At 41.7% G+C, this 15,911-nt stretch overlaps 1 protein-coding gene across 7 annotated transcripts in view; it reads left to right on the top strand.

The window, feature by feature from the left end:
- The window catches only part of LOC129172844 (retinoic acid receptor RXR-beta-A), a 54,963-nt gene that overhangs the window by 7,123 nt on the left and 31,929 nt on the right, over positions 1–15,911 (top strand). For 5 of the 7 annotated variants that reach the window (XR_008567103.1, XR_008567104.1, XM_054762949.1 and 2 more), the window contains 4 exons: positions 3,008–3,140; positions 7,451–7,486; positions 14,886–14,977; positions 15,093–15,198. Coding sequence is in view for 5 of the 7 variants with exons in the window: in XM_054762949.1 (XP_054618924.1) it covers positions 3,008–3,140; positions 7,451–7,486; positions 14,886–14,977; positions 15,093–15,198 (367 nt within the window). In the remaining 2 variants the exon portion in view is untranslated. The remainder of the gene's footprint in view (positions 1–3,007; positions 3,141–7,450; positions 7,487–14,885; positions 14,978–15,092; positions 15,199–15,911) is intronic. The other 2 variants (XM_054762952.1, XM_054762953.1) reach the window with 1 other exon arrangement.

Genomic DNA, 15,911 nt, shown 5'->3' with positions numbered 1-15,911 from the left:
CTGTAAATGAGAAAAATCCTCAGTAGGACCCAAAGCTTGTGATTGGAGTAAATCTACTCATCTAATTTGCATATTATAACATCACCAGGCTCAGAATTTGTCAAATCCCTTGTTAAAACCCCTGTTACCAGGTGGTGCAAGACTCCTTACCCCTTCGTGTGTTGAGCAGGCGCACCTACCTCTCTGACTTCTCCGCTTAAAGGGTTAAAGCCTCCTGTGTTAAAAAGGATGCTTTTAAGTCAGGTTGGAGGAAACTCACCCAGGTTTTCACGACATACAGTATGTAAAGGCGGCCCCGTGACATCCAGACCAAGCACAATGGAGTAACCATATTTAAATTGTACCCAGCGCTAGACCCTCTACTTTTAGTCGCTTTCCTCCGTAGTGGTTTGTTGCACTTGGTATGGACCTGGGGTATTTTACTAATCTGTTAGCGATCAGAAGGACCTGTTTATTATAGCAAAGGTGTGACCGGAACAACCCAAAAGGAATTTTCTTATACAAACAGCTTACTCTTTTATCATACAAGACGAAGGAAATGAAGGAATGACGGAAATTTGATAGTGAATTTGGCAAGGGCAAAAAGCAGTAAAACAAAAGAAAATCATACATTACTTTGTCTTTTAAAATGTTGTTGAGCTCCAGTTACACATGAACAACTGTTGTAAAAATGTCTCAACCGGAAATGTCCAAAGTGGTTAAGAATGAGAAATGGGTCGCTACCACCCTCTCAGCCTCTTCCCAACATGAACAATAAACATGTCACAACAACGTCCAAATAAAAAGGAAAAAGACAAAAATTGTCCAATCCACTGCTGGTGGGAAAATCCTTATCCCAAAAGTGAGACTCGTCAATGCGCATTTGATACATCCTCTTTGGGCTCCAACAAGGCTCTACGTTGCACATGGAAAAAAGGAGAGAAGGAGCTGCATCTATGTGTGGCTATCTCCGATGTCCCTAGGCACTTCCTCTCTTCACTAAACTGCACCTTGCTGGTTTAGCTCTAAGTTTGCAAAGTCTGTGTTTCTTCTGACGCGAGAGCGATTTGCTCTTTTTGTTTGCAGAACAAAGTAACAGGGTTGGTCAATTTGGTAGATGCAGCTACGTAGCCCGGGGACTCACAAGGAGAAGAAGCCCCGAATAATCTTGGGTGCGGTTTTTATACCTTTTCACCCTTTGGCGTCATAGCTCCAACCTTCTGCTCCTTTTTTTGAAAATAATTTAAATACAGTCAAACTTGTCTATAGCGGCCACTAGAGGGAGTCTGAAAAAGTGGCCTCTATAGACAGGTTGGTGTCCAGTTTGAATGTTGACCAGAAGAGGGAAAATGCTAAAATGTCATTGTAGCAACTCAAAATGATTCTCAGTAGTTTGTGTGGCCCCCACGTGCTTGTACGCATGCTTGACAACGTGGGGGCATGCTCCTAATGAGACTACGGATGGTGTCCTGGGGGATCTCCTCCCAGATCTGGACCAGGGCATCAATGAGCTCCTGGACAGTCTTAGGAGCAACCTGGCGGCGCCGGTTGGACCTAAACATAATGTCCCAGAGGTGTTCTATTGGGTTTAGGTCAGGTGAACGTGGGGGCCAGTCAATGGTATCAATTCCTTCATCCTCCAGGAACTACCTGCATACACTAGCCACATGAGGTCGGGCATTGTCGTGGACCAGGAGGAACCCAGGTCCCACTGCACCAGCGTAGGTTCTGTCAATGGGTCCAAGGATTTCATCCCGATACCTAATAGCAGTCAGGGTGCCGTTATCTAACCTGTAGAGGTCTGTGCGTCCTTCCAGGGATATGCCTCCCCAGACCATCACTGACCCACCACCAAACCGGTCATGCTGAATGATGTTGCAGGCAGCATAACGTTCTCCACGGCATCTCCAGACCCTTTCACGTCTGTCGCAGGTGCTCAGGTTGAACTTGTTCTCATCAGGGAAGAGCACAGGGCACCAGTGGTGTAGTTGCCAATGCTGGTGGTCTATGGCAAATGCCAATCGAGCTCTACAGTGCTGGGCAGTGGGCACAGGGCCCACTGCAGGACGTCGGGCCCTCAGGCCACCCTCATGGAGCCTGTTTCTGATTGTTTGGTCAGAAACATTCACACCAGTGGCCTGCTGGAGGTCATTTTGTAGGGCTCTGGCAGTGCTCATCCTGTTCCTCCTTGCACAAAGGAGCAGATACCGATCCTGCTGAGGGTTGAAGGACCTTCTACGGCCCTGTCCAGCTCTCCTGGAGTAACTACCTGTCTCCTGGAATCTCCTCCATGCGTCTAGGTACCGCAGTGATGCCCTGGTCCAGATCTGGGAGGAGATCCCCCAGGACACCATCCGTAGTCTCATTAGGAGCATGCCCCCACGTTGTCAGGCATGCGTACAAGCACGTGGGGGCCACACAAACTACTGAGAATCATTTTGAGTTGCTACAATGACATTTTAGCAAAATGGACCAGTGTGCTGCATCATTTTTTCACTTTCATTTGTGGGGTGTCTTTGATTTCCCCCCTCTATAGGGTGATCATTTTCATTTCTATCAAATGATGTGGCATCATTTTGTTACTAATACATCACCCACTTATTATCAGGAAACATATTCAACATCATTTTCCCCCAGTTTAGATATGATGTGTTTTCCAAGTGTTCCTCTAATTTTTTTTGAGCAGTGTACTGTATATACTGTATATGTGTGTGTGTGTGTGTGTGTGTGTGTGTGTGTGTGTGTATATATATATATATATATATATATATATATATATATAAATAAATTTCTATATCTATTTTTTCATTGTACTTTTCTTAAGAGAAATGTTAAAATCTCATATCACCAGACTGGCTCGTGACACCCCTTATATCGAGATATCGGTATCTAATTATTTTGGTGAGGATCAAACTGCACTGAAACAAGTTGCTGCTTGTTCACTGACGCAGTGTCAAGTCCTCGTAAACAAGTGTCGAAAATGACTGACTTGTAAAAGATTAAACCGTAAAAAAAATCCCATTGACAGGTTGGAACGAGCTCCTGATCGCGTCCTTCTCCCATCGCTCCATCTCAGTGAAGGACGGGATCTTACTGGCCACGGGCCTCCACGTACACAGGAACAGTGCTCACAGTGCTGGAGTGGGAGCCATCTTTGACAGGTACCCCTCACAATTTGTCTATCTTCATGATAAGTCCACGTACACGTTTGGGTTTATGTGATGGATGTTACATAAGAACCATAGTAGCATATAATCTAGTACACCGGGAATCCAGCAGGTACATCCGTTCATGAAGATCCACATCCGCCTTGAGGGCAAACACATACCCTCTGATGGCTTCACGCTCCATTTCGCTTTGCTGTTGCGTGGATCATGTGACTCGTGACCTCATGTGACAACTGCGGTGACGGGGCTGCACCCACTTTGTTCTTTTGGCTGCTGCTTTCAGGGGTGTGCGCATGCTGGGAGGCTGGTGACTAATACATACTGGATGTGCATCGATGTGCATGAGCGCACACATACACAATAATGAGGCACCCTTTGCAACTGGAAGTAATTCAATCATGGCTGCCCAGTGTTTACTAACCTCATGTGTAAGACATTATTGTCAAAAGTGTCTGGCTGGTCTGAGGTGTTCCTTCTGAATCAACTATTCACTGCCATGATTTATTGACATCTGTAGAGTTAATCCATTCATCACTGGCCTGAAAGACACTGCAGATAACATTGCATATTCAATCACAATGTGTCACGTCACTGTTAATTACACAGCAATTTTCTCACTCCGTCCAACCATTTTGAAAACTACCTTTTCATCTCTAAAATATGTGAGGTCATGTACTGACAAAGTTTCTCGAATAAACGGGTTTGGTATGTTTGAAGTTAGTACAAAAATTATGGAATCGCCAGTCTCGGAGGATGTTCATTCAGTTCTTTTATTTTGTAGAAAAAAAAACAGACGTGACACAGAACTAGAGTCATTTCAAATGGCAACTTTCTGGCTCTCAGAAATACTAAAAGAAATGAAGAAAATAAATGGTGGTAGTTGGTAACAGTTCCTTTTTTAGACCAAGTAGAGGGATAAAATTATGGAATCCCTTAATTCTGAGGAAAAAATTATGTAAGCACCCTGTACATTTTTATTCCCAAAACACCTGCATCAGATAAGATCTGCTGGCTCGTCTGCAGTTAAAAAGGGATGCTCACACCTTGGAGAGCTGTTGCACCAGGTGGACTGACATGAATCATGGCTCCAGCATCAGATGTCACTTGAAACAAGAGAAAGGATTTTCAGTCTTGTTAATGAAGGTAAATGATCACGCAATGTTGCAAAAGATGTTGGTTATTCACAGTCAGCTGCACCTAAAACCTGGACCAAGAATAAACAACATGGAAAGGCTGTTAAAGGCAAACATACTGTTAGACCAAGGAAGACATCAAAGCGTCAAGACAGAAAACTTACAGCAATATGTCTTGAAAAGACAAAATACACAGCAAAACAAACGAGGAATAAGTGGGAGGAAACTGTGAGCGAACTGTAAGAAAGCACCTAAAGGAAATGGATTTACATACAGAAAAGCTAAACCAAAGCCATCATTAACACCCAAACAGACAAAAAAACAAGGTTACAGTGTGTTAAGTAAAAGCAATGGTGGACTGTGGATGACTGGATGAAAGTCATATTCGGTGATGAATCGTGAATCTGCATTGGGCAAGCTGATGATGCCGGAGCTCTTGTTTGGTGCCGTTCAATGACATTTATGAAGGTCACTACTACTACTTTTATTGCAGGTTTGAATGATCTCACAACAGGCACAATAATTATAACATAATATTAATAATAATAATAATAATCGTAATAACACCGGCTAATACTGTGGCCGCAATCCAGCAAATACTCAACGCTGAACTTCCGACGTCACTTCCTTTCCACCGGTCCAGAACACATTTATTGCAACACACACAAGCACAAAAGTTGTATGTCTTAAATGGCTTATTTTCTCTGATTATATCTACTATATTGTTTTATAAGTGTAATATAAAAGTAATTGTGCATAAGTGGTGATGTAAGTGTAAAGGTGACTATAGGGGTGTTATTTCATGTCCAGAGGGCTCTAAGAATGTTAAAAAGTTTCCATTTGCATCTTGTCTGTGATCTGCCTTTTTTCTACAAAATTAAACAGTTGAATGAACGTCCTCCAAGACTGGTGATTCCATCATTTTTGCCAGGGATTGTAGTTTACATGGAATCATAATGAAATCCTTGTCCTGTAAATCAGGGGTGTCCAAACCTTTTCCACCAAAAATTGAAGGATATGAGGTTGGTTATAAGTGACAAAGCAAATAAGTGTAATATCTAATATAACTTAGGGGTGTCACAAGATCTCAACATTTCTCGATCAGAAAAAAATGTGGGCACGAGGCCTGGGATGATGAAAAATAAATAAGTTCATAACAAAATACATGACAATTAACTGGATCATTGTGCCAGCCTCAGTCTATTGCCATGTGCATGCGTGTCTGTTTTCCTCCAAACAGGCAGTAAGAGGCTTCACTCTGTGCATTACTTTTAGCACCTAAGAATGACGAACGCAATGAGCCCCTTTGTCAGTCCTAAAGTCATGTAATTCTTAGATTGCAATATCGTGTCACATATTTTTTCATTGTACTTTTCTGGAAAGTAAAGTTAAAATCTCGCCTTGTTTTTGTAGACGTGTATGGTCTCATCTTGTGAACTGAGTGTCTCATGATACCCCTAATATACAGTACATATCCCATCAATAATGAGTTAATTTTATTTTTAGAATATGCTGAGAACTGCAGCCCAAAAATGGCACCTGGGGCCGTGCTTTGGACACCCTTGCTGTCATCCTATTGAAAATTGGCAGGAAGACAAAACACACAAACTGGACAAACATCTAACATTGTTTGTGTATCATAAGTGCAAATGTTCTCTTTGTGTGTAAATGTACTTCTAATTTTTTTGCCATGCGTAATATCCAGTTTAGTGACACCCCAGTTTCTGTTTTAGGGTTTGACTATTCTGTATTAACCTATTGAAGAAAGGGTCTTTTAAAAGGAAAAGTGCACCATTTTGGAATTTTGCCCATCATCCACAATCCTCATGTGAGACATGAACACACGTCTTTCTCTTTTGTGTGGGTTCTAAATATATAAAAATAGATAAAAGGTAGGTCATTAATACACATAATGGGACACACCTATTCCGCCTATTAAAACACCTCCAAAAAGCCCCAACAAGGTTTTATGGTTTTCTATCCATTCTGTTAGCATGTAGTAACAGGTACATTCAAGATAACATGTCATACTTACACTATTTTGGTGCAGTGATTTCACATAGCAACATAGAAAGGAATGCTTGTCACGTTCAAACTCCTGTGACACTTGTAAAACACAGCAAAATTACAGAAGAGACAAGACGACAAGCGTATCTTTTTACTCGCGAGGAGAACGAAGGGACGCACCAGAGTTGCCTTCCCAAACCGCTCTGGATACGTTCTCTGAGCTCTCTTTTTATTTGGCTATTCCCTATCTACAAGGTTGTGCAACTCTAAGGGATGGGATGAGCAACCCAGCTGCACAGCTGTACTTGTTTTTTCTATGTGAATGCGTCTCTGTGGCAGTTATCAGTAATACATGTGTGGTATGAAGCACATTTCAGCACAGCCTCGAAGGACATTGGTTAGTATGCGACTGCATCCTTGGAGTCAGCAGACACCGTGGCGCCGTGAGTCGCCACCTTCTCTGTTGCTGGGTCACCGCTATAACAGACATTCCTACAGGGCAACCCACTTTAACGCTACTACGATATATGCGTGATAATTATATTGCTGGTTAATTTATGCCCAGTTCCAACAATGCTACATCTAGCGTTAACTTTTCCAAACTCCAAAACACAGCAGCAGTGACGGCCTGAGGCATTGTGATTGAGTGAATAGTGAAGCTAGTTGCTAGCTGGCTCGTAGCTAGCCAGTGGGGTGTGGCGAGGTGTCACTATGCCTTTAATGTAGTTCTTGGGCATGAGAATGTTAATAACAATGATAACAATGTTGCTATAGCTTGGTTAATATGCAGCTCACACTATTGAAATGGAGCGGTGTTGGAGCTTTTTGGAGTTTTTTTTTTTTTTAAGGCTTTACAGGTGGAATAGGTGCGTCCCATTACGTGCATTCTTAGCTGTTTTAGCAGACGTGTATGTTCACGTCTCGCATGAAGATTGAGGACGATGGGCAAAATTTAAACAATGCACTTTTACTTTAAGAACAAACAAATGTCGGTCGAGCAGATTAAAATCCTCAAAAATAAAAAATTGAGATCCTTCCGCTAAGGTCTTCAATTAAATGTGGATTAATAAGAGAGGCATCCCTGAGGGGCCAAAACCAGACAAGTATGCTAGCTAATGTGACTGTATAATACGCTGTAATAACACATTGTGATTGAATACACAGGGCGCACAATGCTGAGGTTGGGGCCATATTTGACAGGTAAATACGCCATGACACAAACATAATGTTTTCTTGAACCCTTCCTCTGGAGTCCACATTGAGTACCTAGTGTCAAGTTTTCTGCAGCTTTTTCAGAGGCCATCTGTAGGAGAATAGTTTGGATGATGTATGCTTGTGTCATATGTACGGGTGGGTGCGCTCCTCTACTCTATTTTGTACTGCTGGTTCTCATGAGGGATTGCCTGTGAAGTAGGTAATACAGTAATGTTAGCCTGTTACACTTGATGGGAACACTGACTCTTAACCTTCCTCAGAACCGTTATTATAGCCTTAGGAGTTGTCAAATAAATCTTTACCTAAAGCTGACAGAGTGAAAGGCATTCTGATGTGCTTCCACTGGATGTCACTGTGAGAGACTTGCATAATTGGCCGTGACGCATTTGCAAAAAGTGGGTAAAAAAACATGAAAAGCAAAACAAATCTGTTTACAACTACAAATGAACTTTGCTTTTATGCTTTCCTTTTTTGCTTCTTTGTTGTTTTTTAAGAATTGTACAAACAAAACGGAGCTGCCTGTGAGGGCTTTTGGGTGCGGGAGGGGCCTACAGTAGCGCCTGATGCTCATTAAGAGCAATACAGTGGTTAATTGCTTCCAGACTCGGCCGTGATAAGTACATTTCCGTGAAGTAGGAATCCTTATTTATAAATGGAATATATTCTTAGGGCATAGAAAACCTGTTTAGCACCGGTTTTGACATTATTAGAGCCCTCTGGACATGAAATAACACCCCTATAGTCACCTTTACACTTACATCACCACTTGTGCACAATTACTTTTATATTACACTTATAAAACAATATAGTAGATATAATCAGAGAAAATAAGCCATTTAAGACATACAACTTTTGTGCTTGTGTGTGTTGCAATAAATGTGTTCTGGACCGGTGGAAAGGAAGTGACGTCGGAAGTTCAGCGTTGAGTATTTGCTGGATTGCGGCCACAGTATTAGCCGGTGTTGTTATTACGATTATTATTATTATTAATATTATGTTATTATTGTGCCTGTTGTGAGATCATTCAGACCTGCAATAAAAATAGTAGTAGTGACCTACTGCATATCACAATTTGAATTAGAGATGCACGATATAATTTTTTTATTTTTTCAAAACCATACTGATAACTTTTTGCTACTCAAGACCGATATGATACCGATAACAATCTGCTTTTTAAATTTAGATTTAAGTGTAGTGTGTGTGCGCACTTGGAGGTAAGGACTGGAACAAATTAGGATTTGACCAACTGTACCTGTTGGTTAGTCCGAATGAAGTATGATGACATGACTACTACCACATCAGTGCTATCAGGATAACCAGAGTATAGAGGGCAGGGAGCCACCTGGCATGGCCCAGCAAGGTGCACTATATTGGGACACATGCTCTGAGCAGCCGGTGTGACACCACAGAGGTCTCTGGCAAACCTTTTTGCACGTTCAAAAGCCGCGGCGCTGACGTTTCAGGTGACTGATAAGGTTTGCTGATGAGGCGTGCTCAATTGGTGTTTTTTCTCCTCATTGCGGCGCATTTGGTTCAACGTCCTTCCTCTTAAAGTGAATGTTTTTTGTTTCCGGTTCTCAGAGCTATTTTTAATGTTATCGGATTTATTGTTATGATGTCATAATATATACATACAGTACATGTAGATAGATAGATACTGTACTTCATCCCCAAGAGAAATTTACATTTCCATTCCCTCATATTGGCCTGTGTTAAAACCCTTGTTACCAGGTGGTGCAAGACCCTTACCCCTTTGTGTGTTGAGCAGGCGCACCTACCTCTCTGACTTTTCCGCTTAAAGGGTTAAAGCCTCCTGTGTTAAAAAGGATGCTTTTAAGTCAGGTTGGAGGACACTTACCCAGGTTTTCACGACATACAGTATGTAAAGGCGGCCCCGTGACATCCAGACCAAGCACAATGGAGTAACCATATTTAAATTGTACCCAGCGCTAGACCCTCTACTTTTAGTCGCTTTCCTCCGTAGTGGTTTGTTGCACTTGGTATGGACCTGGGGTATTTTACTAATCTGTTAGCGATCAGAAGGACCTGTTTATTATATCAAAGTGTGACCGGAACAACCCAAAAGGAATTTTCTTATACAAACAGCTTACTCCTTTATCATACAAGACGTAAAAACAACAGAAAAGATGAATGAAGGAAATTTAATAGTAAATTTGGCAAGGGCAAAAAGCAGTAAAACAAAAGAAAATCATACATTACTTTGTCTTTTAAAATGTTGTTGAGCTCCAGTTACACATGAACAACTGTTGTAAAAATGTCCCAACCGGAAATGTCCAAAGTGGTTAAAAATGAGAAATGGGTCGCTACCATCCTCTCAAGGAGAAGGAGAAGAAGCCCCGAATAATCTTGGGTGCGGTTTTTATACCTTTTCACCCTTTGGCGTCATAGCTCCAACCTTCTCCTCCTTTTTTTGGAAATAATTTAAATACAGTCAAACTTGTCTATAGCGGCCACTAGAGGGAGTCTGCAAAAGTGGCCTCTGTAGACAGGTTGGTGTCCAGTTTGAATGTTGACCAGTAGAGAGGAAAAAAAAGGGAAAAAATAATAATAATGTTGACCAGTAGAGGGCACAGCGGACTGCGGATAAAAGTTGTACAGCACTACTAGGCTTGTTATTATCATGGTTCATGGTTTTAATTCATCCTGATCATGCATGTGAGTCAAACAGTAGCACATCACATAGTACAATTCACAATTTTGCATGTCCAAAAAGGAGTAGGAAGAAGCCAAGCTTATTTAATCCTACCCCTCATCAGTTTCACATCAGTTGCAATACATTTATTCACCTCTTGTTCTTCCAAGTGTACTTTGTAGGTCTACATGACAATGTAGTGCAATCATAGCCAAGGTTTTTACCTACTAAAAGGAAGCTAGAGGCTTAATAATAACTGATAGAATATATCCACGACCCACAGAACCAAGCTGTGCTAGTAATGTCTTACGCTTGTTTTTAATATTTTACCTTTTATACGGCAGAGTGTCATTACAGTTTTAGTTCATCGGGAAGTGACGGTGGGCGTCCCGAGCAGGAGAGCTAGGCTCAGTGCTAGTTGTGAGTTTGGAGAGAGTTGGGAAGTGTGTTTATGTTGGCGTGGATGTAAAGTCCTGCAGTGTTCTCCGCTGTTAATAAAGCCATTAAAGTGCATCGGCGACGTGAGTCTCTCCTTCCCCACAACAAGCGGCATTACAGTATTGACCAGTGCACACCAGGAAATAAACGGTGTCACTTGTTACAGGCATTGGCTGGACAGCTATGTAGTGGGGCTTGTTTAACCTTTGCCTTGTGGGCAAGCAGGAAGGAGAGACGATGCTGAGAGATGTGTGTGTGTTCTGAGCTGCTGTCTGGTGGCCGCGTTCAATAAATAAAGTTGGCAGAAGCAACAGGAGAAGTTTCCTTCTTTGCTTCGGAGCTGAATAACACTGACAAGTTAACAGACTAGTAGCGAACGGAAAAGAAGACAGCTTTGTTTGTTTGGAATACAGAAGATGAGGACTTTGATGGATTTGTGGATGGGGATTGATCAAAAATAACGTGAGTAAATTCTAAAATACTTCAATTAAGTACAACCGAACTCAGTTTTGCTCCCGCTGCCGCATGCATGCAAGCGTATGTTTTTTTTTTTTTATTGTAGCGTCGCTGGGAGCACGTCCTGTTTGCAGCCTACTTTGCGGTAATGTTTTGGTGCAAATGCTCTTAAAGTTACATGTTTGACCAGGAAATAGCAAGCTCAAAAGAAGACGGCTTTTTTACAGTTTGTGTGGATCTTGTGAATGATTGTGACTGAGCTAGGACTCAGGAATTAAAGTCTACACACGACGGCTTCATTGATTGAAAAACAAAACTTTTTTGTACATGAAGCTTCTACTTGAGTTGGTATTTTGGCCGCTATATGCGGTCAGATATTGACCAAGGGAGACAAAATTGGTGGCTGCTGGCCGCGTTGGACAGGTGAGTGCTATACACAGGGTCTATAACGTACATTTGCTGGGGGGGATTTTTCAGTGGCTGCTGTAGGCAGGTGGCCGTTCTATAAAGGTGGCCGCTAAGACAGGTTTGACTGTATTCTCAACCCCTTCCCAGCATTTCCTCACGACAAGCAACTTCCTCAAAACAATGCTTCCCTTTTTGTGTGTGTGTCCATGTGTGTGTGTGTCCATGTGTCCGTGTCCCATCACGCTAAACTAGGTGAAGGTTCAACTAACGTGTGTTCAAAACTGTAGTTCTTCATAATAGCTGCACATTAAGCAAGCATAAAAGAAGTTAATGTTTCCCTCCAGTGAGCCTAGCCATCCTTCTATAACCATTGCTTATACATACTGTATATGTACTGTACATTTTACTACACACACATCCTCCTTTCACAAGGTGAGGCCGACTTACTGTAATAATATTAAATTGCACAGCCATAAGCACAATTGTATTATCGAGTGTTCCTCCTTTATGCCATACAACCCTTCTATGTCTGCCCATGTTAACCATACATGCCTTTATAGTATTTAATGTTGGCTATGGTTTTGTTATGGCATCATAATCAGCAGGTATACATGTTGTTATATGATGGCAAGTAGTTACCTTCAACTCCTATCCTCGCCAGTCACTCCTGGCTGGGACCCTAGACAGGTGCTAACATTCTGGGCCAGAATGTACCTGAACGCATGCGACAATTAAGAGGTTGCGTCACTCTCCTCTAGTCACTTGCATGACCTCGTCGCCGGATGCCTTTTACGGTCATGCCCAGGACCCAGTCCTTTCCTAAAAAAGTCCCTTGTTACTGTAGGATTCTTGACAACCTGTCTCTACGATACCAGCTCATAAACCGGCACATCAAAATGTCTGATCAACTTGTGATACACTTCCTCATCTCTCAAGCAAACCCAGCCATCATCATCATCATTTACAGCGGGATCTTGAACGCCACTGCTGCCTGCACCGCCATTATTACTGCTATTATTACATACAGTATACAGGTATATATAAAGTATCTATTATGCCTGTGAATAGTGTCATTCATTTAGGTCATTATATTCTCAGGTCATATCTATCTTATTAGCTGTGTATTTTTTATGTCGCTATTCCAGTGGGGGGTTTTTTTTACATTCCCGCTTCACCCCCATTAGCAGTGTTTTGACAACCCACCACATCCCCTCCTGCTACCTCGAACACGGTTGAGCAAAGAATCGTCTCACGTATCACGTATGCTGCGTGTGGACTGTCATGGCGAGCGGACGCACTGCCACACGCACAAGGGGCTTGAAAGTCTAGAAATATACAGTATAAACATTGTATACTGTAGAAACGCCCACAAATGTTGCTCAGATTAAAGTTACAGATGTCCGCCATCTCCTGGTCTAAAGTATTAACATGAGGCACCGTATCTGCAGAAATGGCTTCTTAAATTCAGCAATGTTGCTTGTAGCAATTTTGTGACTTTTGCGCTTAAAGGGTTAAAGTTAAAGTTAGGCTTAAAGTTTCATTCACGAACCTGTCTGACTCGGTCATGATTTTTTTTTTTTTTTTACTAACAATTTTGTTGAGACAAAATGTTTTTCTATGCATATTGCAGTATTTGTCTTATTTTCAAAATTAAGTGCTGAACAATATCGAGTAGGGGTGTGACAAGATCTTGCGATATTAAAATATGATAAGCGTTCTCATTCAGGAAAAAAAAATGTCTTGCGGGCACTTGGTTAGGGACAATAATAAATATCACACAATAAATGAAATCGAACTGGGTAATTTTTCCGGGCTCAATATATATCGCCATGAGCATCGTCATCTCCATGTCTGTTTTCCTCGTCTCTCGCCTCCAAACAGGCAGGAAGAAGGTTCACTCTGTGCATTGCTTTCAGCACCTTGGCGCGTTTGTAAGAATGTTCATGCAAGAACGGTGTGAGCCCTTTTGTCAGTCGCACAGTCTCTTTGTCTTGGTGGGTGGAGGCGGGGCCGCTAGCATTCACACGGAGTGCACAAGAGTGTAACGTAGTAGTAGTTCAATGAGTAGTTTGCAATATATATATATATATATATATATATATATAATGTGTATATATATGTGTGTATGTATGTAAATATGAATTTGGATGCAGTAGTAATATTAAACCAGGATAATTAATGAAAAAAACAATAATAAAAATGATATAATAATACGTAATGATAAATGTTATTTACCTTTGAAGAGGAGTGGTCGAGCATACATCGTTGTGGTGGAGGAGGAGATATTGGAAAAAAAGGACAAATGGTCATCGTTGTTAGACTCTTCTAAAAGAGGTAGTGTTCTGTGGGTGGTGTAGAATTAAGCAGGCCTATTAAATTATCGATAATTATCGGTCTTCTCGTAATTATGGCTTTATTCCTGTAATATCTTGACTTTATTCTTGTAATATAACTCTGTAACGTAATTTTCTATTCTAATTACAACTTAATTTTGTTTTCTTTCTCATAATAATACAACTTTAAAAATGTATATTTTTCTTTAATATTCAACTTAATGCTACTATTTTGACTTTATTCTTAGAATTGTCATGCACCCCTAATTTGAATGCATCTTCTCATAATGCTTTGTATTTGTATTTTGGTTCTTTGAGCCATTTTTATGCTTAAATTCTTTATGTAGGCAAAAAACATAACATTTGCTTAAATAACATAACATTTGCTTAAATATGGATATGTTATGACTAATAATAGGCCGTATTCAACCACTAAGCAGCATGATTTATTAAGTTTTGGAAAATCAGTGATAGAGTGAAACCGCGAAATTCGAATCGCGGCTCCTCACTAGATATGTCGGCAGACTTTTTTTGTTTGTTTGTTTTTTTTAAAGCGTGTATAGAGGGATCTGATTACTTGCTAAAAATAGTCACAAAGTTGTTAATTTCACAACACCGATCCCTTTTGCACCTTCCTATTCACTGGCAGACCGGGTGCCTTATAATGTGTTTATAAGCGATGGCGAACAGGTAGTGCCAAGTCTATTTGTGGTGGTCTAAACCAGTAATAAATTAATATATGGGAAACACTGCGATGTATTGTGCCGGTTCCCATTCAGTGGGATGCATGCGTACATGTCTGGATGGGATGAAAAGCATGTGGAGCCCTGCAAGTTACAGTACATTTGCACCTGAGAGGCGGTGAAAGAAGGAATGAATCCAGCATGAATAAGTCATGCTCATCTGCTCTGTCTTTTTGTCTTTGCCAATCAAATGTCAACCTGCTGCCCCTTGCATTTGTACTTAGATGGACACATTTTGAACAGAAAGTTGTTTCTCATCATTTTAGCTTTTGTTTTTGTGCAGAATCCATGCACTCACTACTTTCTCGGATGGCCAGTGACCGCTCTCCTCTTCCTCTCGTCCTCCTCGGCAGGGTTCTGACGGAGCTGGTGAGCAAGATGAGAGACATGCAGATGGATAAGACTGAGCTGGGCTGCCTTCGAGCCATAATCCTCTTCAATCCAGGTAAGCAGAGTCAGAGAGCGGGTGGACGGCGTGGATGACAAACATGCCCCCCCTCCCCCACCCCCCACCCCCCGGTCAGACATGTCAATGTGTTTTCGATGTTGCCCACCTGAAGATGCCAAGGGTTTGTCCAACCCCAGTGAGGTGGAGATGCTGAGAGAAAGGGTGTATGCATCGCTTGAGACTTACTGCAAGCAGAAGTATCCGGACCAGCAGGGCAGGTGTGCACACACGCTCACGCACGCACAGACGCGGACACACACAGAGGGAAGAGGTTTAGATCAGGGGTGCACACACTTTTTCAGCCTGCCAGCTACTTTTAAAATGGCCAAGTCCCAGCTAGCCAAGCTCCTATAAATATAGAAAATATACCGTAAATTCCAGTGTGTAAGCCGCTACTTTTTTTATTCAGCTTTGAAACCTCCGGCTTATACAGCGGTGCGGCTAATTTGTGGCTAAATTCTAATCTGCTTTACTTCAGAACTACTACTAATTATTTAATATTGTGTCGCTCGCGAGTCACTGAGGAAACGGTAGCTCTTTCTTTGACAGGACCCAATCACGAGCTATCAGTGCACTCATAACAAGCTTGTCAACCTATTGGAAACCGCATGAGGTCATTTCTTATAACAGTATAACAACATCACAGTCTGACTCATGGTGCCATCTTTCAAAGAACACTTTACTAACACTACATTCATCACACATCAACTCAACTCTCAAAAGGTGTACCTGACAAATATACAAACATGTCCCAATATGAATTTGAAATGAAAACAAATTTTTTTTTAAAGCTTTCCCATAAGGCATTGCGTCTGAGCAGCGCATTCATTAGGGCGCTGCAATGACGTCAGCCTCCATCTGAGCTTTGGGGGGCTCTGGCTCCATCTGGTGGACAGACGCAGCATTGCAGCCCCATCCACCATTTTCTATG

The sequence above is a fragment of the Dunckerocampus dactyliophorus genome, chromosome 20 (assembly GCF_027744805.1).
Source record: "Dunckerocampus dactyliophorus isolate RoL2022-P2 chromosome 20, RoL_Ddac_1.1, whole genome shotgun sequence".
Classification (NCBI taxonomy): domain Eukaryota; kingdom Metazoa; phylum Chordata; class Actinopteri; order Syngnathiformes; family Syngnathidae; genus Dunckerocampus; species Dunckerocampus dactyliophorus.
This window is presented reverse-complemented; position numbering and strand designations above follow the sequence as displayed.